The 23,904-nt window shown below is 42.4% G+C and overlaps 2 protein-coding genes across 2 annotated transcripts in view; one reads left to right on the plus strand and one right to left on the minus strand.

The window, feature by feature from the left end:
* The first annotated feature begins 32 nt into the window (after positions 1–32).
* Positions 33–10,788, plus strand: pop1 (POP1 homolog, ribonuclease P/MRP subunit). The gene is made up of 16 exons (XM_029450719.1): positions 33–257; positions 503–632; positions 1,365–1,505; positions 1,710–1,885; positions 1,995–2,255; positions 2,372–2,459; positions 2,734–2,912; positions 3,454–3,728; positions 3,861–3,954; positions 4,043–4,151; positions 4,285–4,404; positions 6,137–6,258; positions 6,464–6,655; positions 7,895–8,049; positions 8,668–8,904; positions 9,603–10,788. Exons 2-16 carry the CDS (start codon positions 506–508, stop codon positions 10,297–10,299), a joined length of 2,973 nt encoding a protein of 990 aa, XP_029306579.1. The 5' UTR covers positions 33–257; positions 503–505; the 3' UTR covers positions 10,300–10,788.
* A 512-nt stretch (positions 10,789–11,300) lies between these two features.
* The window catches only part of nipal2 (NIPA like domain containing 2), a 31,366-nt gene continuing 18,762 nt past the window's right edge, over positions 11,301–23,904 (minus strand). Inside the window, exons 4-11 of the mRNA XM_029450720.1 lie at positions 23,553–23,612; positions 21,214–21,335; positions 15,732–15,828; positions 14,729–14,864; positions 14,366–14,454; positions 12,255–12,318; positions 12,071–12,168; positions 11,301–11,884 (exon numbers count right to left, since the gene is read on the minus strand). Coding sequence (XP_029306580.1) covers positions 11,784–11,884; positions 12,071–12,168; positions 12,255–12,318; positions 14,366–14,454; positions 14,729–14,864; positions 15,732–15,828; positions 21,214–21,335; positions 23,553–23,612 — 767 coding nt within the window. The 3' untranslated portion in view covers positions 11,301–11,783. The remainder of the gene's footprint in view (positions 11,885–12,070; positions 12,169–12,254; positions 12,319–14,365; positions 14,455–14,728; positions 14,865–15,731; positions 15,829–21,213; positions 21,336–23,552; positions 23,613–23,904) is intronic.

Raw genomic sequence — 23,904 nt, forward strand, 5'->3', positions numbered from 1 at the left:
ATACTGATGTTCAAATTAAGACTAGTCGTTACACAGGAGGACACTTTTCAAGAAAAATGACGGTTGATTGGAAGTAACATTTGAGTTGCGCTTATTCTGTTGCACTACAACAATGAATACCACGTGTCCGGAAGCAAACATTACGCCAACCAGCGTGAAGAAGGAAAACTCACATGGTGATAGCAAACTGGAAAGAGAGAGGACGCCTACATTTTGAACAAAGTTTCTGACGTGCAATCATACTGGGGAATCTAGAGGTGAATATTTGCTATATAACCGTTCTGTACTTATTTAAAACAAAATACATGTTGTATTTTTCTTTTTAAACCAACTCTCCAACTTAACATGTAGCTATCCTGGAGTAAAGTAGCTAGCTAGCTAATTTTAGCAACAGTGAATATTGGCATGTCATTTAGGTGTTTAAAGTGTCAGTGTTTCGGTTGGTAATCAGCCGCAGTGTCAGCTGACGTCTAAAACGTGCCTTGTTTTTATTTATGTATAGAAAATGTCTGCAGCTAAAGTGAAGATGCGGGGAAAGAAGATGAGAAACCAGCCCGCAAGTGTTCAGTATCCGTCTTCTCCGCTTAATGTGGAGGGCAGCACACAGAACGGAGGGGACACCCCGGTCACCGGTACTGTGCCCTGTCTTATCTGCCTTTATTGTGCTCGTACTGTATGCGCCCTCTTCACTCCATGCTGCTGCATGGTCAGCGTTTCACTGGGTCAACACATGTCTCTCTGCTTCCTGTCTGATACAATCATTATTCCCTAACTCTGCCTCTGTGAATTATTTAACACTTATATTAACAAACACATCACTGTTATATATAGAATACAGTCCCTGCCACTTGTACATTTACTGTATGTGGATGCAGAGTTTGTCTTAAGGGAGTAATGATGGACATTTTTTGAGTTTATTCGACCATGAATGTTGATTCATGGTCGAATAAACTCATTAGGGGGACTCCTATGCTGTAATAATAGTCAGTCAGGTGTGAGATCTTTGGGAATCTAATTAAACACACATTTGTTTAGGAATTCTCTAGATTGTGTATTCATAACAACCGAAGGAATATAAACAGTTTTGACACAGCTACACTTTAAGTCAGAACCACCATATGACATATGTAAATATACTGTACAGGAGCCCCACTAAGACCCTTATCTCTCCTGTTTTTATTTTTTGCTTTATTAACAAACGCATTTAAAACTAATCGGGTTAAGACAAAGTAATTGCCATAGCGACGACTGCCCCTGAGTGTCAGTTGTCCCGGGGCAGTTGTCTTTTTTGCATGGTTTGTAATACAGTTTTAGACGTATACCTATTTTTACCGGATGGCCCTGAAATAATGATCTTTCTAAAGGTGGAGTTGGTGATGAGGGCCCATCTAACGTCCCTCCAACTACAGAAAGGCCGAAGAACCCCCATCAACGGGGTGGATGGGTCCGTGGACACCAGAAAGATGGTGGAGGCTACGCCAAGGAGATGCCCAAGTACATCACTGGTAAAGACATTGTCCTACTCGTATAAATTATAAACAGATTTTACTTTTAGATCCATTACTTTCATGTGGTGCAGTCCTGTTGTTGTTTCACTCAGAAAATAAACATTACATTTAACTTCTCTACACATGCAGTGTCAAGTCAGATTAATGACATTATAATGCAGTGCCTCCTTCCTTCTCTCCTCCGCTCCCATCACTACTCAGCTGGAGCTTTTGCCCGGGCCAGGGCGGCAGAGGTGAGCACAATGCTGAAAGCAGTCACCAAGACAACGGGCAGCTGTCATGTGTTTGGAGCCCTGCCCAAACACATGAGGAGACGGGCCATGAGCCACAACACCAAGCGGCTCCCTTGCAGACTAAGAGACGTGGCCAACAGAATGGTAATGCTCAGAATATTTCCTTTTAACATCTTACCCTTTGTCACTTGTTCCATAGACATCCTTCTCCTTCTCTGAGTAAAGTGACATTTCTGTCCCCTTCCTCCTCCAGCGGGAGAAGAGCCTCCAGTCCGGCCCAAAGAAGAAAAAGGAACAGGCAAAGAGCAAGAGCCGCAAGGCCCGCCGCCGGCACGGCAACCTGCTGCTGGAGTTCAACCGCCGCCAAAGGAAGAACGTGTGGCTGGAGACGCACATTTGGCACGCCAAGCGCTTCCACATGGTTAAAAAATGGGGCTACTGCCTCGGGAGCCGACCCACATACAAATGCTACCGGCCTAGCTACAGGGCAATGAGCAGCCACTGTCTGCTTCAGGTAACCATCACAGAATTGGATTGTGTGTTGTGTTTAATTTTAGTTTTTACAAAATTAGGATTGTAATTAACGTGATTTCTGTAAAATATTGACCTTTTTTGGTTTTGTCGACTCAGGACCTTTCTTATTACTGCTGCATAGAGCTACAGGGAGACGAAGACAAGCTGCTGTCTTCTCTGTCACTACTCACCAGCAAGGAGACCGGTGAGAACGCACCCTACCCCACCACAAATACATTGTCTTTACCTTATGCTCAAAATGACTGTGAATTTGGACTTATTTTCTCCCTGCATTCTTCCTCAGGAAGTTTGAGTGGTAATCTGTACTGTGAAGAACTGCACAATATAATCAAAGACTCATAGATCAATACTTTATTCCTTTGTTTGAAATGTTCAAAGTTCAAATTTAATTTCAATGTTAAAAGTTCCAAGTTTAGTTTGAATAATTGAAGTCATTTGCATGTGGTGTGTGTTTCCAGGTCCTACATTTGCTGCAGCACTGTGTCTATCAGGGCGAAGACAGGGCAGTGTGGTGGTGTACAAAGCAGGACAGTACCCTGCGCTGCCCCTGGGCCCTGTCACTTTCCTTTGGAGACCCCGTACACAGGACTCAACCCACAGGCAGCTGTGGATTTGGGCTCATCCCAGTATTAAAAAGGTACGGTGGGTTTTAGGGGTGATGTCACGATACCAATCATTTAATAGTCTATACCTTATCCACAATTCTCTATACTCTATATTCAATGCTACGGTAAAAAACAAAAACAATAAATTCCATGTATGCAATGCACTATACACTCCTTTAATAAAAACATTTGAACAGTGATAAACACAAAGGAACCACTGCGTTGTTAATGTCACGTTAACATGAATTTAAACTCGCTCACCTTTTAAATTCTTTGAATAAATCTGGATGTCTGTCTTTGAGGTTCTTCACTGAATTGGAAGTGTTTCCTTTCATCTGAAAAGTTTGATGGCACTGCATGTTTACTAGTTTTGCCAAGTTATTATTAATCCCTGAGGATCTGCCTCAAGCGCATAGTACATCCATACACGACTCTTACTGTCTTTCTTTTTGACGAGTTGAGGCAAAGCTGTCGCTGCAGCTGCACTTGTCCCATTTTTCAATGTGTTGTTGTTCTTTTGTTCTGGTAGGTAGGCAATATTTTTTAACTCCAGTACATGTGTGTGCCTTGCAGGACCTTCTTCCCGAGTTACAAACTGTGTGCCAGTGTTGTGAGGCCGTAGTTCCTCCAGTTGTTCCAGTCGTGACACCTGCTGAGGCTGTTGCCACTCTAGAACTGGAGCCAATGCCTGAAAAGACCCCTGAGGCCAAGCAGATAACTGGAACCAAGAGAAAGCGATCATTTAAGGGTGCCAGTGGACCTCCTGCCAAGAAGATCCTAGGAGATGGAACCAGATCTCCCACCACTCCGGTTACCTGGAAGTCCAGCTCAAATGGAATAGTTATAAAGTTAGTGTAGTTAGTAGTGAATTTAATGATGCAAACTGAGATAAATTTGACTTGGAATTATTATTTTTATTCAAAATAGTGATGGGAATTATTTTATGTGACATTTCTGTGTAACTCGTGGATCTGTTGCAGTGATCTCACGATGGAGATTGTACGCTATCGCCTGATTGGACCACAGTCCCATTCTGTTCTGGCAGAAACTATGGAAGCAGCTACAGACTGTGAAGTAAGAATTATGGTGATAGCCACATGGAAAGCAGAAAGCATCTGAAATATAGTTTCATTTCTCTGAAGAACTGTGTTTTTTCTGTAAGGAAATGAATAAATCCCAGCCCTCTCCCCTCTGGTGGCCTGAGCACTGCCAAAACAAGAGCAAGATGAACCTGCATCAACAACAAGCTGACGTCTTTCACACACTGAAAGGTCTGTTGTTATTTTATTGTCAATGTGATCCAAAATTCTGTCGTTTTTCGTCACCTAGTACTTACTTACTTTTTGCTGTCTGGTAGGTATTTATATGCATGTTTATCTAACCATGACTGTATAATTGTTCCAGGCATCTATGGGACTGGAGAGCTGCCCTCAGGCACAGTGCTGGGTCTGACTGTAGATGACCCCAGGCTGACTTTACCAACAAAGAAGGTTAAAGCTTTGCCCTGTGGAAAGCAGGCACAAGGTAAAATCTGACCTACCAGACAGTGGAGGAGTGTGGGCACTTAGTTTACAGATGCACATGGTTAACAGACTGGAATCCTACCCTCTGTTTCCTAATGTGGACTTTGTCAAATGTCATATTGTGTGTGTGTGTGTGAGTGAGTGAGATCTATAGTTGAGCATAGAATCAGTCTGTTGTTTGTGGTCATGAGGTTGTTTCAGCGAGTACACATCTGGTTCTGTGCTCCGGGGGGCCTCTGCCTGGCCATGCAGATGTTCCAGGTTCGAATCCTGGCAGGACCCTGTACTCCAAACACACCCTCAGTTACAGACAACAGCTGATTCACTGACAAGATAAAGGTTTGTTTCGATCAACCTTTTAGGTGTTTTAGACTACAATATTATTAGGCCAAAAGAAATTGAGTCAAACTTAAAAATATAAAGGAAATGACATTTCCTTGAAGGTACCATAGCTATAACTGTCTTATATTATGCCTTATGTCCATGCCTACATACATCTTTGTTAAGTTAGTTGGTGAAAAACAAACGTGCTTTTCCACTGTTAGCTAGCTAACTGATGCAGTGACTTAAAGAGGATCAGTTTGTTTAATGACAGATGTGGGAGCCCACCCTGCGCCAGTAAAAGCTCCAACGCATGTTGTGATGAAATATGACCCTGACATTCATAATGGCATGCAGTGATGGGTGAGGGTAAGCCGGGGACTTTTTTTTTGGTCATTACAGCTGACAGCAGCATATCACATATTCACAGCCCACATATTTAGTATTTATTTCTTTCTCTATTTTTGGAGCATGTTGTGTTTTGAAGCGTCTCTTCCTCACAGTTTTTCTCAGGATCAGGAGAGCTGCGGGAAGTGTTACTAGTTTCCAGAGAGAGAGTTATATTTGAATCTGAAAAACAGCTGGCTGACTTACATTAGGGCTTAATAACTGCAGCTGCAAGATTTTACCCAAAGTGTGAATGGTTCTGTAGCCATATTAGCCAATACACTACACATACAATACATTCCACCTTGTGTTTATTTTAATTCTCCACATGGGACGAGATCCAGACCTTGGAAGCCTGCCTCAAGAATTCAGTTTACTGAGTTACCTGCTTAATGTTGCAGAATAAAACCTGTAGGTTCACTGGGATCATTTGTGGGATAAAGACCCTATTTTCATACAGTACCAGTCAAAAGAGTGGACACACCTTCTCATTCAATGTGAATGAGAAGGTGTGTCCACTCTTTTGACTGGTACTGTATGTGGGAGCATTCTCCTTTTTTTCCCCCTCCAAATATATTTTCTTTATATCCGTGGGCCCATCATTGTATTATTACTTTTAATGATCGTCTAGTCAGATGAGGTTATATACTTTGAATGTGAGTTTCAAATGACTCACATTACATTACATTACACATGCTCAAAAATCAGTCAGAACTGCAAATTATTCTATGCTCAAATCCGATCATTCTGTACCATAACAACAAAGATGTTATTTAATAATTATTTATTTATTGCAGCTCCAAGATCAATCTCACTTGTGCACACTCATTTCAAGTAACTGCAATATAAAGTATTTACATTGTACATGAAAACATTTACTACAACATGTTATGCTCTTTGACAAAGCAGCATTTTAATACAATTTTAAAAAAATAAAAAAATAAAATAAAAAATCATTTGAAGTACTTATTACGAAACCCAGTTATACAGGAGCGTGCCTTGTTTGTGCTGTGCGTCTGTTTCAGAGGTGGACGAGGAGAAGTGGAGGGAGCTGATGTTGCGAGGAGTTCCAGAACACTGCTGTCAGAGTTACCTGTGGGAGCAGTCTGTGCGGGACAACGTCACTGATAACAAGATATCCGAGCAGGTAGTTTCTCTTTCTTACTACAAGAAATGGAATACAGTACTTTTCAGTCACTTTTATTGCACTTATGCTTCCATAGTGTATGTGCCTTATTTATCTTAATGCTTTCTTCTACGTCTTAGGCCTAACCCTAAGCTCTCTATTTCTAGAAGAAAGATGAGCTTAGATGTTGCTCCTACCTCTAGCATTTTCTTTGCATTGTCCACAGGAGTTGAACCGTATGAGAAGCGAGGTGCTGGTGCCGGGCTCCAGGCTGAGTCCCACTCCACCGCAGGGTCGAGTCCCCATCCTGCTGGTTCAACAGCCCGGCAAGCAGGTGGGACATGAGATGAGCTCCTGGGGTTCTGGATGGGACCTGCTGCTTCCTAAAGGATGGGGCATGGCCTTCTGGGTCCCACTGGTAGGTAGCATGGACAGTGCCTTTATTTGATTGAATTTCACTCAATAATCTTTTAATTTCTACCAGGAAGTAGAATTCTGATAGGCTGCTGCCTATTTTAGGAGACTTTCACACATGTAGTTTGGTTCATTTAGTCTGGACCAAGGGAACAAATGATGCATTGTTGCATTTCAGTTCAGGTACGGCTCCTGCTTACACTGACTTGTACTGACTTTTACAAATGAACCAAGAGGAGTAAACATGAAGTCATTCAGACTGACCGGTAACTCATTGATTGGAGAGTTTGGCATCAGGACCCATGTGGGGAAATTCAATTCCTCTGACTGACAGCAGTTTTTGTAGCACTATAATGCTTCTGAAGTGTATATTTATGTTCTTTGGTGTCACGAAGAGCAACAAATAACTATTATTATAAGAATTATTAATATTGTTAGACTGCATGTTATGATGAATCAGGACTTTTTAATGGACTTAATGACCTGACAACGTACACAGAGACAGTTACAAGCTCAGCAGTTTTAACATCTTTTGACCCATTAATCAGGGAAAATACCAGCGCTGACGGGCATACGCATTACCAGTGGTTACCAAATGATATGGCTTTATACAAAACAATTGGGCTATGTGATCGTTTCCTAAACAGATTTCACGATCGACAGATGAATTTATTTGCTTTTTAAAATGATAAAATCACACGCGCTGTCATAAAGTCCTGTGGTTCACTTGGAAGCCTTTACTAGCGGTCTCAGTTCAGTTGTTTGGTCCAGACCAGGGTTTGATTGACAGCTTTCACACCAGCCTAAAAGAACCGTACTAACAGGCAAACAGACCCGAGTTTGTTTTAACAGATTCAAACAGGTTAGGTGTGAAAGCAGCATCATTTCACATATTGTTTTAAACATGAATAAATATCAGCTATAGTGTATCAGGTAGAGTGATGAGGCTTAATTGGTCAAATCTGGGTGATATGTGTTTAATTAAAACTGAAAATGTGTAGGTTTCCTAATATTTCACTGAAGGTGCTGTGTAACACAGTCTGTATGGTAACTCTGTTAAAGATGTTTTCCTTATTTGTTTTTCTCCTCCATGTTTTGGGGCAGTTCCATTTCGTTTGGGCAAGCACTGTGAAATGTACCTTGAAATGTAAGGGCAGACCAGAAGCCCTCAGGTATGTTTTATTTGTCAAGTTCCCTAAAATCCAGTGTTTACTCTTTTCTGCCTTCTTTCTCCCTCTTCCAGGTGTACAGAGGAGTTCGCATTGGAGGGCTGAATATGAGTCTGAAACACTCTCAGAATAAAGCAGCCCCACACTTCCCCCATGATTACCCAGACTGCCCTGCAGGCGTTCATTTTCAGGAGGAGCAGGAGGCCGAGCTCCTGGCCAAGTTCAAAAGGTCAGTTTAAAACTGAGCAGGAACGGAACCAAAAGTAGTAATGTTATTATTAATATTATTATCACTGATTTCAGCGGGGACATCTTGTGCAGCCAAAGCTTTTGCGTATCTTGTATTATTATTTTGGCAAATAACAAGTCAGCCTGCTGATATAAAACAGAATCTTAAGAACTTGCCCAGAAAATGAAATTCCTATTTTACTGATCAACAATATAGTTTCATCGTCCTTTGGCAAACTTATCCTGTTTAAACTGTGAGGGGAAAATGTTTCAGTTAAAACATTAAGGTGTTAATGAGACTATGCTGGAACTAACGTCTGTTACTGTATAACTACACACTCATCTGCTAGCAGAGGTAACATTCACTGACGTAGTAAGTGGTGAGAATGTCCGTGGATTAGAGGTTTTGATAAAGGGAAGCACTCCAAAGCTCTGACCCCAGTAAATGTCCATTATGCAGATCTCTCCCAGCGCACAGATAGTAGTGGATGAGAGGCATGCAGCATTATTAGCATCTGCATGCCTCTCATCCACTACCATCTGCTGAGCAACACTCTTGACTTGACCAGGTTGCCCCCAACAGTTTGGCAAGGGTTTGACCTTGTGACCTCTGCTGTAGGCGTCCGCCTGCAAAAAGGACCAATTACATTAAACATGGCTGTCTGGCTCCGTTCTGTTGCCCATGGCAACAGCTGGCCGAGGAGTGGGAGCTGATCTTGAGGGAAGGAGGAGAGGAGAGGAAAGGAGACTGCCGGAGCCAAAGCCCAACAGAGGCTGACAGAGTGATGGAGGAGGAGATGACATCACAGGGAGATATCAGTGTAACGAAGCCTCCGAGCCGAGTCACTGTACTGAGGTGAATGATTGTCTTTATTTCTCTTATATTCACGTCTGTGACATACGAAAGATTGATTTTTTTTTTTTTTTTTTTTTTTTAATCCTCTCCCTTATTGTGAAAATGAACTCATGTCAGTATTGACTCAAAACACACACACCCACTGCAGTTTTACGCCAAGCTCCTTTCAGACATTTAACATCCTGCACATCTAAATCACACTTCCAACAATATTAATGCTGTTGACTTTTAAAGGTCCCTTGGGCAGAGATGTGCACTGTTTTTGGGCGTTTGGGTTCCAATCATCACTTTTTTCCTATTTTTGATTAAGAGACCCCAGCACAGCTTTTGACAGGCTTGATGTATGGTGCTTCTCCAGTCTACCTCCCTCTCATCATAATGTCCCTGATGAGAATACCCAAAGTACATCCAGCCTTAAATTGCTGCAATACATCACAGAGATTAGTAGAGGGGAAGAGTTGCATCTATCCTCATAAAACCATCACACCAGCTTTGAGTAATGAATGACTTTATGAGAAAGAAATTGGATTGGTTTTCACCGTCCATTGGCTGCCTTTTTGTTTTCAGCATTAGGAATTAAAAATGTGCTTCAACAAAATGTAATGTCTCTCAGGGAGCCTAATGGGACCAATGAAACTTTTCTTCTGAATATGAATCACTTGTTGTAAATGGATATTGGTTGTTTTTATGCTTCCTAGGAACAGAAAGTCACTGAGGCTGCTCTCTGGTTGGTGCAGACCCACAACATCTAAAGGTCAAAGGCCGTGCCGTGTCGCGGAACTGCCACCTCTCGACCGTTCAGCCATGACCTTGTTTCTCACAGCACATGGGATGAGTCTGGTGTGGGTCCGTCTGTCAGTACTTTGCAAGGGCAAACCAGAGCTCAGCGCCATGGTGTGTGTGCCAACTGCGGAGGACCTGGAGCTGCTGAATAAAAAGCCTTGCAGCAGCGGCCCCCAGGAGCCCCCACACAGAGACCACTTCAAAAGTAGAATAAGAAGCCGGAAGAAGAACCCCAAAAAAGCTGCTGCGTCATCTTTGTCTTCTGATAAGACTGAGGGCAAAGACTCAGACCTTCCCCCTGCCTCTGAACCAAACCCCACCACATCTGAAGAATCCAAATCATCCCCCCAGTTTTCCACGGACCTCATCTTCGGGCTGTGGCCGGACCCTCTGCCGAGCGTCACCTCTCACTGCTCCCGGGTGACTCTAGGCTGGGTCACTCACGGCGACTTCTCCCTGTCTACAGGCTGTGGGGAAGCTCTGGGCTTTGTCAGTGTTCCCGGTTTCCTTAACACCCTCTTCAACCAGCCGAAGGAACACAGAGGAATGTTTCTGCTGCGCAACCCGACATCCCTGCACTACCGCTTTGTTAAAATCAACATAGAGGTCTGATTGAAACATCACATTGACATTATATGTAAACAATTTGCATAATTCTTCATTCACTAAGTGATCTCTTGGCCTTGATAGTCTCCTCAATGGAATGCATGGGCATGACTACAACACACCTGGTGGCGTTGTTGAAAAGATATTTTTTGGTTTATATTTTACTCTGGGAAGAGGCATCCTTATTGTTTGTTAGGAAAGGTTGGTTGTTTTCAAACCAATGCCTTTGTCAGAGGGATGCTCTACAAAGGCATCAGTTGAATACTGTTTTCTTTTATCAACTGGGTTTCCAAAATAAATAAATTTATGGCTTATTTTACATCCCTCTATATCCATGCTAATGATGCCGGGAGTATTGTTGTTGGTGCTAAATTATTTTAAAAGTCAAATTGATGGGTTTGAATTTGAGTCAGTTTCTGTTTAAACATGCCACTGCATTGAAAAGGTTTAGTTTGAACATAAGCTAATAAAACATCCATATTGCACCTAACAGAATTTGTCATCTGTGGGTAATTACTGTCAAATGTTCTCCTATGCATTATGGCAACTGATACTGGAACATGCATTCTTTTTATAGTTACACTTTCCCCACACATCCCATAATGTGTAGGTGGCAGATAAGAGTTGTGTTGCTTGGCAACACTAAAGTTTGGTAGAAGTTGAGTCTGAGGTTTACTTGAGGTGAAGTTGGGCAGGCAGACTGAGCATTAGTGCTTTTTAAACGAGTTATATTACAACTTCTTAGAAACGGATTTCAGCTGATGCATGCTCAAGTATTTCACACACATTCAAACCTGTCAGATAAGTGTGAGCAACTTTAACTGATCAGGTTTATATAACTACTACTGAACAACTTCTGTTTGTCATTTCATGTTAAGTGAATTCACTTTACACCAAATCACCACGACACACGTACACAGCCGACACATCTTTGAGCTTCCCCCACCATTAGAGGGCAGTAGTGCACTTATTTTCCTATAAGACATGAACTCTCTAGACTGTTGAACTAATTTTGTCCTTATTTATTGGCTAAAGATCCCAATTGATTAACACATCATATCACATATATATTTCCCATATAACATGAGTACATTATATATTTTTTACATTATACACTATACATTATATATACACACTCATGTTATATTGGAAGGCATTTGTCACAGTAGCCTGGAGCTTTTAAACAAAAAGAAAATACATTTTATTGCTAGTAGGGAATTTGATTTGGCACTGTGATTCTGAGGTGTTTTTCCGTTTTAAAGATAATTTTCCCTCATCAGTTATTCCTGACAGCCGTGCTGGAATCACTGCCATTTTTGACATAACGTGTAAGACCAATGTGGCCCCTAATACTGCCACTTAGCTGGTACTGGTTTGAATTGATGCCTACCATTCATTTCTATAAATAGAGATATTATTGAAGCACCCAGGAGGAAGGATGCATACACACAAATCCACCAAAAATACAGTCCCAACAGATGGAGCTGGTCCTATGAATCGTCTGTTTGGCCGGCTCTGTTGCACATTAGTTTGGCTGCCAGCGATCCGTATGTCTTTGCCTCGGGCTGCACTTTGTCTGTGTGACTACTCCCTGTGAACACAGACAGCACAGCTCATTAGATGGAGGCTGATTCCAGGGCAGCAGACATTGGCAGTACGATAAATCCAGAGTCACTGCTGGCTAATCAATACACCATACTCGATACAAACAGGTCAGCACGTAACCTGCTGTATTGTGAATCAGATCATCAACATCAAAATGTGATCAGAAACTTACCAGGAATCTTATCCATTGTGATAAAATTGGGATCTTGTTGCTTTATTTTTGGCCGGTTTCGGGCTATCAGGAAAACTCCAAGGAAAGACAGCAGACACCTGGAAAAGAGTTTCAGGGATACCATCTTTCAATATATAGCACATTTTAATAAGCTGAAAATACTGGGGTGTTTTTGAGTACTTACCCAAGAAGAAACATAAAAATGTTAAGTAAAGCCAAGCCTTCAAATTCCTGGTAAAATACTATCCCTGCAAAATGAAAAACCACATTAAACCACAATCCACTTCCAGAATAACAATATGTAGATCTTCTCAAGTGCTTTGTTTGTGAAACAGCCCTGAGCACAAATTACACTGGCATGATGTGAGGAAAGAGATTGATTATTAACTGAAGAGTGTAGTTCTTATAGATGAGTAGCAACACAGAAAACACCATTTCCTCTGTGACTGTTTTAAAGAACAGTGTGTACTTCACTGTTCCTGTGCTCACGTCACTGTCCACAGGTCTACTGCTGTTACCACAGCCGACCAAAACAATCATTTTCTTCAATGTGGATCAAATCTTAAGGGAGGAGTCCACCCCAGGTGTTCTTATGCTGCCAGAAATAATACATCAGCAATTTGTTGTTCAATGCAGTCAAGTGTGCGTTATATGTGTAAGTGGAGAGAGCAATTGCAATATCAGAGCAGGAGATTCTCAGAAAAAGGTGAGAGTAGCTCAAATGCCTTGTGGCGCTCGCTCGTCTATGGTGGATGTCTCCCTGAATGATTGCAGGAAATCAGTACAACAAAGGTGGAAAGAAGCTGTTGCTCTTTTGTTCTAAGAGACTGACACTAAAAGCTGATGTTTACTGTTGATGTTTTGGACCGCTAGTGTAACATTTTCTGTTACACTCCACTGAAGCTGCACTGGAAATAGCTAGAAATGATGTCATGGCACCAGCAGTTGGCCAATTTTTCCACTAGAAGAAAAACAACAAACACGGTAATGGATTTAGTAATATAAGGACGATTGTCAAAAAGGTTTTAAATCATTAAGTGTTGTAGGATGTATGTTTCCCTCAAGACGAAAAAGCTTTTGTGAATCCGATGAAATTGATATTTTGAGATGAACAAAGAACACTATTACTGACGGGATAATAGAGACCTGACCTGACAGAATATGCACGCTGTAAATACTGCGGGGCTTTTGATGAACAAGGACTAAGTGATTCACATATACAGGAGTGAATCACCATCTTGTCTCTGTATTAAGCTCCACTGTGTTGTCATGGATCAACTCTAGCTAGCTTTGGAGCACATCATCAAAAGAGGTTTAGAGTTTGTAATGTTTTTCTTATTGCCAACAAATCAATAGATAGAAACCAATAATGCATAAGTCTTGCAATACTTTCTGACTACCCTGCCCTGTTAGTGTTACTCACCCATTACTAGACATGAATCTTAATCTTATGGGTCAGTAATTTAGGAACTATTTCCTAATAATTTCATAGAATTTCCCTGGAAAGAACAATGTAATTTGGTACAACTTATAGGGAAAATAAAATGCTCCTTTAAAGAAAAGCTCATTTTAAACCCAATTAAATGTTTCATTATTCATTTATTACTGGGAACAGTATGTAGCTTTCCTGTAGGTTCATGTTTGCATGTGCAGGGGAAGACTAAAAGACAAATGCTGCTAATTGGAATTAATTCATTAAAAGTATACAAAGTCAACGCTTTCTCTATTTCACCAACTCGTAAAATATAATGATTTTCAATTTTAGCCACACTAGCTGCTATGCTCTTGGTATACCTGTCGGTCGGTCCACCATTTGCGTCCAGACTTATTAAACTACGGTACTGAATTAAACTATCCCCAACTTTTATTTTGGGGCAGCTTTCCATATACACTGCATGGCAGCTCGTCGCAGGTCGCACTTCACCGCATGCGGTTGTGTGTTTACGCTGTTAGTATTGTTTGAAAAAACTCTGCAATTTCTCAAAACATCCGGGCACATTTTTAGCAAACACTAATCAAAATGAATAAATTATGCATTTGTTGGGGACAAGATTAAGCCCCAGATTAATAAACATTTAGTTTGCTAGTATTTGTGGCACCAGGACAACGTGTGGGATTGAGTCAAAATAAACTACAGTGGATATAAAGGAACATGTTTGGATATATGGTGCTCTGAGCCACAGAATAAGTTATATCAGGTTATACAGAATACCAGTATTGTATCAATTCATTGTTAATTTTGGTCTTATCACTTAAACAGGAAAACTGAAGCAGTGGGTAAAACAGTTGACATACCTGCAACGATAGCACTTGCGGTGAAAAATACAAAGTTGATAGGAACCACCTCTGTGGCATCGAACATTTTCATTGCCTGATTGAGAAATCTGTAGTGAGAGGAGAAAATAATATTTGAGAGGTGCAGTGCATATAATGACCTTGGTTATAGAATCACTATGTGGCGGCGTATTCATCCATCATAACACTGTAGGTGCCAATGTCACCATGTTCAATATACTATTTTTCTCTGTTTGTGCTGAAACTGGAAGGTCAAAATTGCATCCAGCCTGTGGCCAACATCAGGGATTTGAGCAATAAGAAAGAGGCTGAAAGAGAAAAAAAGGAGGTACATAGAAGAAGAGAGAGAAAACCTTGACTAACTTGATCTGGAAGGCGCAGGAGGCAATCATGACGACCAGCATGACGTAGAAGATGGGATAGATGAGCTGCAGCTGACCTTTTATTGACTCTGTGATCATCCCCGACACAGCTTTGACTGAGATGACTGTCAGAGAGGCTGCAGCAACACAAGCAACAGATCACTTCAGCATTTAGTGGTTCAACTTGTAAGCTGTAAAGGACTTCCTCATTGGTTCATGCTCATGTGTAGGGCTGGGAGTGCTTTGTAGTGAGTTTTAGTGAATTATGTTCTTCCATCACCCCCTACTCAGCTCTTAAAGGGAGAGTTCAGTGGGGTTGTATAAGTGCTTACCTGTAGTCGGTGTATAACCTACAGTAGATGGCGGTCGGCACACTCCCAGTTTGGAGAAACAGACAGGAGTATTAGAAGTAAAGCGATGTACTGCTGTGGACGGGTGCAGGCAAAAACTATTTTAACCACCTAAAAAAATCAATATCAGTTTAATTTTTCATATATTTAGAATATTTCCATCCTTTACCATAGACAGCCCTTTCCAACGGGGAACTGAAGCTGTTATCTATGATCTCCCCTAAGCCACCAGACTCATAGATAGAGAGAGCATAGATTACAGCTTCAGTTCCCCGTCGGAAAGGGCTGTCTATGGTAAAGGATGGAAATATTCTAAATATAGCACACACTTACACTTATTTTTAGGTGGCTAAAATACATTTTGCTGCTGCCCCCGTACACAGCGGTACATTGCTTTGCGTCCATGCCATATCTCCTGTCTGTTTCTCCAAACTGGGGGTGTGCTGTCCACCATCTACTGTCTGTAACACACTGACTATGGATAAGTACCTCATACAACCCCACTTCAAACAATCCCAACTATCGCTTTAACTGAGATGATAACAGAGCATGTGTCCATTTTCAGTAGCCAGGCAACAAAGCAACTACTGACTACCTAAATTGGTTTAATCCATAACCTCTGCCCTCAATCAGACAGCTGCCATTAGTTCTTACCTAGCAGGGCCACCAGCAGAATCACAATGACGATGTGCTTCACATTCCTCCTCTTGTACAGATAGAGCAGGATACAAAAGAGGAGGACCTCTAATAACTTTTGAGAGAGAAAGAGGGGATACACATTAATTCAGAATCCATTTCCTTATACTTTGCCCAGAAAATTGAAATCTGAATCGTACTTTTACTGACTATTTTGTCTATATAACAAAGACAGTGAGCTGCACGCTTTAATTGAAACAAATGGCCGAGGCTGAAAAATGAAATTAATTTCTGTTCTTTAATGAGGAGGGCCCAGGGCTGTCCTTGTGTGTCCAAAAGCATTCAGCTATTGAAGGGGGTCTGATATAACACCACACAGCTCTAATGAATGGGGTATAAGAAAAGAGTACAAAGGTAGAATTGAGGAAAAAAGGGCAAGCTGACCTTTAAATGTCTCTTAAAACCACCCATATCTCTAAACAAATGTTAAATAGAGGGCTTATTTCAAAGGATCTAGAAAGACCTGTGTCATTTGAAATACATATACCATTTAACACTACACACACTGTGAATGACTCCAACGCTGTTTAATAATCCACATTAAATAATTTGACAATAGTATGACCTCTGGAAATAATAAGAAGACAGTGATTTAATTTTCCTCTGATTAATCACCACCAACCGTTCTTCATCCCTGACTGTTGGAGGTTGTTCCTCTGCAGGATGATGAGTATTCACAATGTATTGCCAGCAATAAAAAACAGCATGCCCTTTTACACACCATCAATCACTGCAGCCAGAGGCAGCAACACTATCTCAAAATGCAAACATCTGTCCGTTTGTTTGTATTTTCCTAATATCTGCTTGAACATTTCTAATCAGTTCTTCATCTAAAAGCTGCTTTTTGTTTGTGACGGTTTAGCATAGAATATGGTTGAGAGAAATACTGTACCCTGAATAATAACGGCACCGCTACCCAGGCACACATTCAATGTTTATAGCACCCCTGATGAGCTGCTGGCTGCTATTCTTTTAGATTCATCTCTGCCGGGTTTGATGGATAATGAGCAGATAATCGTTCCACAAACAGTAAAGGGAATATTCAGTATTTCGAGAGAGTTTTGGTGTGATAAAATTAAAGTGTTTAAGGTTTGTAGTGCACAAAATAAGTTGAACCAGCACCTCTCTGGCAGTCTTAACAAATTCATTATCCTTTATATTAAGATTCCTTTTCACCTGGTGACTTCATATTTATAGGAGTAAATACTGAGTAAACGAAACATATATACATATCAGAAATAGGCTACAGATGGCGTTCAAGACTTCTACCATCAGTTTCCTGAATAACAGATCAAAGGTGTCACACTTTCTAGCACAAACCAGGGCTTCTCTTTACTCCTCTTGAATTAAACAAAGCACTGTATTTCTACAAGAGAAGGTTAACATGAAAAGTGGAAAACAGAGCTTCCTCTCTCTCTGCTGCTATCACGGGAGTCCTGGCATCAGTGGAAAGGCAGCAGGATATGACCTTCTACTGCTGAAAACTTCCTTAAAAAACATCTAAGGTGTTTTCGACAGAGACCAGTGTTAACATTTGGAGCTAAGATTTACATTTTTGTGATGAGTAGGTTTTGAGAAAAACATTTAGTTTCAGCTCTATTCCACATCCATCACTATGGTAACAGCTGTGTTTATGCCATCCCAGCCTGAGGCTAATTTGGAGTAGGAGAGCATATGGGTGAGTGTTAATGCACTGCAGACCAGGAGCTGGGGCCAGTATTTTCTTTTGTTTTAACGAACTCGCTCCCCATTTCACAAACTCCATGAAACACAACAGCCATACTGAGAGATGAGTTATATTACATATATATTATATATTATATATATATATATATATATTATATATCCATATTAGCTACAAGAGAGATATTTCATATGTGCAAAGATTAATTACATCTTTCTCTGAGGTCAGGTTATTCATCTGTACTACTGTACTTCAACTTTTTGCCAGAGGATCAAATCAAATCAAATTTATTTGTATAGCCCAATATCACAAATTATACATTTGTCTCAGTGTGCTTTACAGACTGTACAGGTTACGACACCCTCTGTCCTTATACCCTCACATCGCACAAGGAAAAACTTCCTAAAAGAAACCCCAAAATTAAAGGGGGAAAAATGGAAGAAACCTCAGGGAGAGCAACTGAGGAGGGATCCCTCTCCCAGGACGGACAGACGTGGAATAAAAGTAGTCTTCCTCTTGCTCCTTAGGTTAAAGGTTGGTGTGAGTTAACTAACAGCAGGACAGGAGCTGGTATATATACAGGGACAGACCAGACCCGGGCAGCAGAGGCTGGCTCTAGGGACGTGGAACGTCACCTCTCTGTGTGGGAAGGAGCCGGAACTAGTGCGGGAGGTGGAGCGCTACCAGTTGGATCTGGTGGGGCTTACATCTACGCACAGTCTTAGCTCTGGAACCGTACTCCTGGATAAGGGTTGGACTCTATTCTTCTCCGGAGTTGCCCAAGGTGTGAGGCGTTGGGCGGGTGTGGGGATACTCACAAGTCCCCGGCTGAGCGCCGCTACGTTGGAGTTCACCCCGGTGGACGAGAGGGTCTTCAGGTTATGGGGGGGAAAACTCTATGCCTATGCCCCAAACCACAGTTCGGAATATTTGGCCTTCTTGGAGACCCTGAATGGAGCCCTGCAGGGGGCTCAGTAGGGGACTCCGTAGTCTTGCTGGGAGACTTCAACTCACACGTGGGAAACAATGGAGACACCTGGAGAGGCGTGATTGGGAGGAACGGCCTCCCTGATCTAAACCTGAACGGTCATTTGTTGTTGGACTTCTGTGGTAGTCATGGAATGGCCATAACAAACACCATCTTCTAACATAAGGATGCTCATAAGTGTACGTGGTACCAGAGCACCCTAGGCCAAAGGTCAATGATCGATTTTTTGATCGTATCATCTGATCTGAGGACGCATGTTTTGGACACTCGGGTGAAGAGAGGGGCGGAGCTGTCAACTGATCACCATCTGGTGGTGAGTTGGATCAAGAGGTGGGGAAAGACTCTGGACAGACCTGGTAAACCCAAACGGGTAGTGCGGGTGAACTGGGAATGTCTGGAGGAAGCCCCTGTCCTGGAGATCTTCAACTCACACCTCCGGCTGAGCTTTTCAGACATCCCTGTGGAGGTTGGGGGCATTGAACCTGATGTTCAAAACCTCTTTTGCTGAAGCTGCGGTGATGAGCTGTGGTCTCAAGGTCTTAGGTGCCTCAAGGTACGGTAACCCTTGAACACTGTGGTGGACCCCGGTGGTAAGGGAAGCCGTGGCAGAGGCTAAGCAGCGGGTGTGGGAGAAGTTCGGAGAAGCTATGGAGAAGGACTTTTGGTCGGCACCAAGGTGCTTCTGGAAAACCATCCGGCACCTCAGGAGGGGGAAGCGGTGAACCATCCAAGCGGTGTACAGTAAGGGTGGGACACTGCTGACTTTGACTGAGAAGGTTATCAGGCGGTGGAAGGAGCACTTTGAGTAACTCCTGAATCCGACTAACACGCCCTCTATGGTAGAGGCAAAGCTGGAAGCTGATGGGGATCATCATTTCCCTGACGGAAGTCACTGAGGTAGTCAAACAACTCCACAGTGGCAAAGCCGCAGGGGTTGATGAGATCCGTCCAGAAATGCTGAAGGCTTTGGGTGTTGAGGGGCTGTCTTGGTTGACATGCGGTCAACATTGCGGGGAAGTCTGGGACAGTGCCTATGGGGTGGCAGACTGGGGTGGTGGTTCTCCTATTCAAAAAGGGGGACCAGAGAGTGTGTGCCAACTACAGGGGTATCACTTCTCAGCCTCCCTGGTAAAGTTTACTCCAAGGTACTGGAAAGGAGGGTTCGGCCGATAGTCGAACCTCTGATTGAAGAGGAACAATGCGGATTCCCTCCTGGTCGTGGAACAACGGACCAACTCTTCACTCTCGCAAGGATCCTGGAGGGGGCCTGGGAGTAAGCCCATCCGGTCTACAAGTGTTTTGTGGATCTGGAGAAGGCGTATGACCGGGTCCCCCAGGTGATACTGTGGGAGGTGCTGCGGGATATGGGGTGAGGGGGTCACTTCTGAGGGCCATCCAATCCCTGTACGCCCAAAGCGAGAGGTGTGTCCGGATACTCGGCACTAAGTCGGACTCGTTCCCAGTGAATGTTGGCCTCCGCCAGGGCTGTGCTTTATCACCAATCCTGTTTGTGATTTTCATGGACAGGATATCGAGGCGTAGTCGTGGAGGAGAGGGGTTGCAGTTCAGTGGCCTGAGGATCTCATCGCTACTCTTTGCAGATGATGTGGTCCTTATGGCATCATTAGTCTGTGACCTTCAACAGTCACTGGATCGGTTCGCAGCCAAGTGTGGAGCGGTTGCGATGAGGATCAGCACCTCAAAATCCAAGGCCATGGCCCTCAGCAGGAAACCGGTGGATTGACTACTCCGGTTAGGGAATGAGCCCTTACCCCAAGTGAAGGAGTTCAAGTACCTCTGGGTCTTGTTCGCGAGCAAGGGGACGATGTAGCGAGAGATTGGCTGGAGAATCGGAGCAGCGGGGGCGGTAATGCAGTCGCTTTACCGCACCGTTGTGACGAAAAGAGAGCTGAGCCAGAAGGCAACGCTCTCGATCTACCGGTCGATCTTCGGTCCTACCCTCACCTATGGTCATGAAGGCCGGGTCATGACCGAAAGAACGAGATCACGGGTACAAGCGGCCGAAATGGGTTTTCTCAGACGGGTGGCTGGCGTCTCCCTTAGAGATAGGGTGAGAAGCTCAGCCATCCGTGAGAGACTCGGAGTAGAGCCGCTGCTCCTTTGCGTTGAAAGGAGCCAGTTGAGGTGGTTCGAGCATCCAGTAAGGCTACCTGGGAGCCTCCCTAGGGAGGTGTTCCAGGCACGTCCAGCTGGGAGGAGACCCCGGGGAAGACCCAGGACTCGGTGGAGAGATTATATCTCCTCACTGGCCTGGGAACGCCTCAGGATCCTCCATTCGGAGCTGGCGGATGTGGCCCGGAGAAGGGAAGTTTGGGGTTCCTTACTGGAGCTGCTCCCCCCGCGACCCGACCCCGGATAAGCAGTAGACGATGGATGGATGGACTTAAAAAAAAAAAATACATTATTTCCCATATATCTGTATTCACCCTCTGTCTGAAACACACCGTTTTAATTCCTGTCTCTTTAAGCCCCCATTCCGAAAAAGCCCTGCCTGTTTGATTGGTCAGTGTTTCTGGGGCTTCTGCTCTCTCAGCTTCTCTGCAACGTCATTGCAGCCGGGGAATGACTTTAGAGGCACTTTCTACCTATATATGTATAAGTATGGGTTATGTGAATTTCTTTGTGGATTGAGCGTTTGAACATTTGATGCTTTCACAGTATTTATATAGTATTTAGACCTGCTTTATAATCAATAAAGACATGGAAATATAACTTACATTATTCAACCTTAAAAAAGGGTTACGTACAAGGTAAAGCAGGAAATGCCAGCTGATGGCGTAGTACTGGACCAGATGGGCTGTGATGTGTGTGGTAGTGTGGGGGGCAAAGTTCACCAGGACATACGTTCCTGTTATTGCCAGGGTGCCACCTATAGAAGAAGAGAGCAGAGTGGGAACATTGTAGTGAAATGGTTTTAATCTCTATGTGATTGCAAAACTACTTACACAGAATTTTAACTGGCCTGTTTTAACGGGCACAACCTTTAAATCCAGAACTGCAAATATCATTTTGTTAAAAGCTTACATTCTTTATTGCCATGCAAAATATTTATTCCCCGCAATACATGCACACCTATGGGTGTTTCTCATCAAAAACTCCATTTTAAATTGCCAGCGGTCAACAGTATTGAGACCTGGGCATATGACTAGTGTTGCCTCTGTGTAAAAATCAACATTTTGTGACTCAATTCATTGATCCGTCTAAGGCTGTACAGTAATAAGGCCACTACAGTGAGAAGGCACATGCTCCAGATTGTATAAAGACCATTTAAAGATCAATCATCAATCTTAAAACTGGCTTCAATGAATTTAGCTTTTCTCAAAACTTTGCATTCTAGACAAAGAGTGCCCACCTTTTTAGTCTTTGAATGATTTTGAATGAAATATATAAATAAATAACAAATATATAAATCTGACGACAAGCTGATTTTTAAATGTTGCGTTAATGGGAAAAATGTTTTAATGTGAATATCAAATCAGTGTGGATGAAAAATGTATTCAATGGAAGCAATAAATTCCGCAGTACGTGCTATATTCGCTGAGAAAGCTGAGTTGTCTTGCGGAGGCGTGCCGGCAGCGACTACATGAACCAGGATGCATTGCTAGCGAGCTTCTGATGCCCATGGTCCCCGGTGGCCTCCAGCAACGTCACAAAACTTTACAGGTGTGTAGTTGAGATCAAAATGAAGGTTAATGAAGGAGTTTGAAGATGAGTGTCGTCTGAGTAATGGCGCTGGAAGCAGGGGTTAGGAGGGGAGGGGGCCATTGTTCCACCAACTTAACGCCCCTGGCCTAATTTACCGTTGCAGCAGGTGTGATCCCATCGCAAGATGGTCTCTAGTTTTCTTAAAAACTTTATTTACATAATGGAACTTACAACAGGTGGGTCTGTTTTTGAGAAGAAACGAGAGCATGCGAGTCCCCTGGCTACACAGAGGCGGAGACTAGAAATCTAAGCTGAAGAAGTTTGCAGTTTTCCTTCCTCCAACTACGTCTCCACTACGTCAAATGATGGCGCTTGATGCAAGAAGAACAACAGATTTTGCAGCAGGAGAATTCAGCTTTTTCAGTCAATATACAGTAGTACGCACTGAGGACTTTATTACTTCAATCGACTACATCCACCCCTCAACACTAATTAGATATCCACACAAAAGGTGGCACATTTTCCCTTAAATGACTCGACGTATACACAAAACAGAGGTAGTATTAGAAACAAAGTATTTCATTGAAAAAGGTCAGCATTGCGTCTACATTTCTGCTAGTTTTGACTATGGTGATGTTATTCACCACATTCCTTAACCTGGCACTGCCCCTATATCACATCTTACCAGCCTTTCAGTTCAAAATGCATTGGATCCTGACGTGTGCTGTCTTTGTTTAGAAATTCTGAGTTAAGAATTAAGACTTGACATTGAAAAGCGAGCTTGTAGTTACTTACTCTGTCAAATGATAACCTTCAGAATACTTGTGAGCTTGGTAAATTCAGTTACATAGTTAAATGAAACACCAGCACAAGCTGAATGTAGCCATTCCTACTTTTTCTTGTCATTTATATTTTACATCTTACATGGTTTGTATAACCCTTCTGAAAAACAGAGTTTGCTCTCAGTGATTTCCCCCTTTATAAATAAAACATTGATACAATTAAATGTTTCCAATATGTGGCTGATAATGCAAATCAGCAATTAAAGACATGAGCAACTGACAATAACTGGCAAAAAATGCTGATTTATACAGGCAAGCAACAGTATGTAGGTCTGTGTGCTGCTGATATGAATATTGTAATGAGCGTCATTATGACGACCATCACCACCGTGGTCATTTAGCAGCAGACTCGACAAATTGCTATGACAAACAATAGCTTTTCATAAAACCACAGAAAAGGTCTGTTGAATATATTGTGCCTTTTCTTTCCTCTGGCAGAAACACACAACAATTAGACTTTTTAACTGGTGGATAAAATGTTTCCTCTGTCACAGGATTCTTTTTCACACTGAGATAATCTGTGAAGTCAATCTGAATTCTAAAATGTTATGTATCAGGTCACAGCAGCACTGTGAGAGGACATGTGAGTGTTTGCTTACCAACAATGTCAGAGGCACGCAGCGTCTCCTTGAGAAACACCACAGATATGATAGCGCTGGCTGGGAAGTGAAAACATATTCCTGTTAGTTTAACCGTCAAAACAACACGCCACACATACAGTTTAGTTTACTAGAACATAATTCAATTACATTTCAATTCAATAGGCTTTATGCTACGACCTTTCACATGTGTTGCTTAAGCAAAACTACGATTATAAAAAAGACAATAAATGAATCTAACAAAAAACTAAAAGAAAGAGTATTGTAAAAATTACAATATTAGTTATTATAAGAAAATAGATAATGAAATAAGAAAATGAATAAGAAAAAACAAAACAAAAAAAAAAAAAAA

Source organism: Cottoperca gobio, chromosome 16 (genome assembly GCF_900634415.1).
Source record: "Cottoperca gobio chromosome 16, fCotGob3.1, whole genome shotgun sequence".
Taxonomy (NCBI): domain Eukaryota; kingdom Metazoa; phylum Chordata; class Actinopteri; order Perciformes; family Bovichtidae; genus Cottoperca; species Cottoperca gobio.

What these genes read in the sequence shown, in the direction of transcription:
- pop1 (XM_029450719.1), top strand. Translation starts at nt 506, where the DNA reads ATGTCTGCAGCTAAAGTGAAGATGCGGGGAAAGAAGATGAGAAACCAG. An exon ending in AAGCAGCTACAGACTGTGAA is followed by an intron (nt 3,955 to 4,042) that starts GTAAGAATTATG and finishes TTTTTCTGTAAG; the next exon opens with GAAATGAATAAATCCCAGCC. An exon ending in CGTCTTTCACACACTGAAAG is followed by an intron (nt 4,152 to 4,284) that starts GTCTGTTGTTAT and finishes TAATTGTTCCAG; the next exon opens with GCATCTATGGGACTGGAGAG.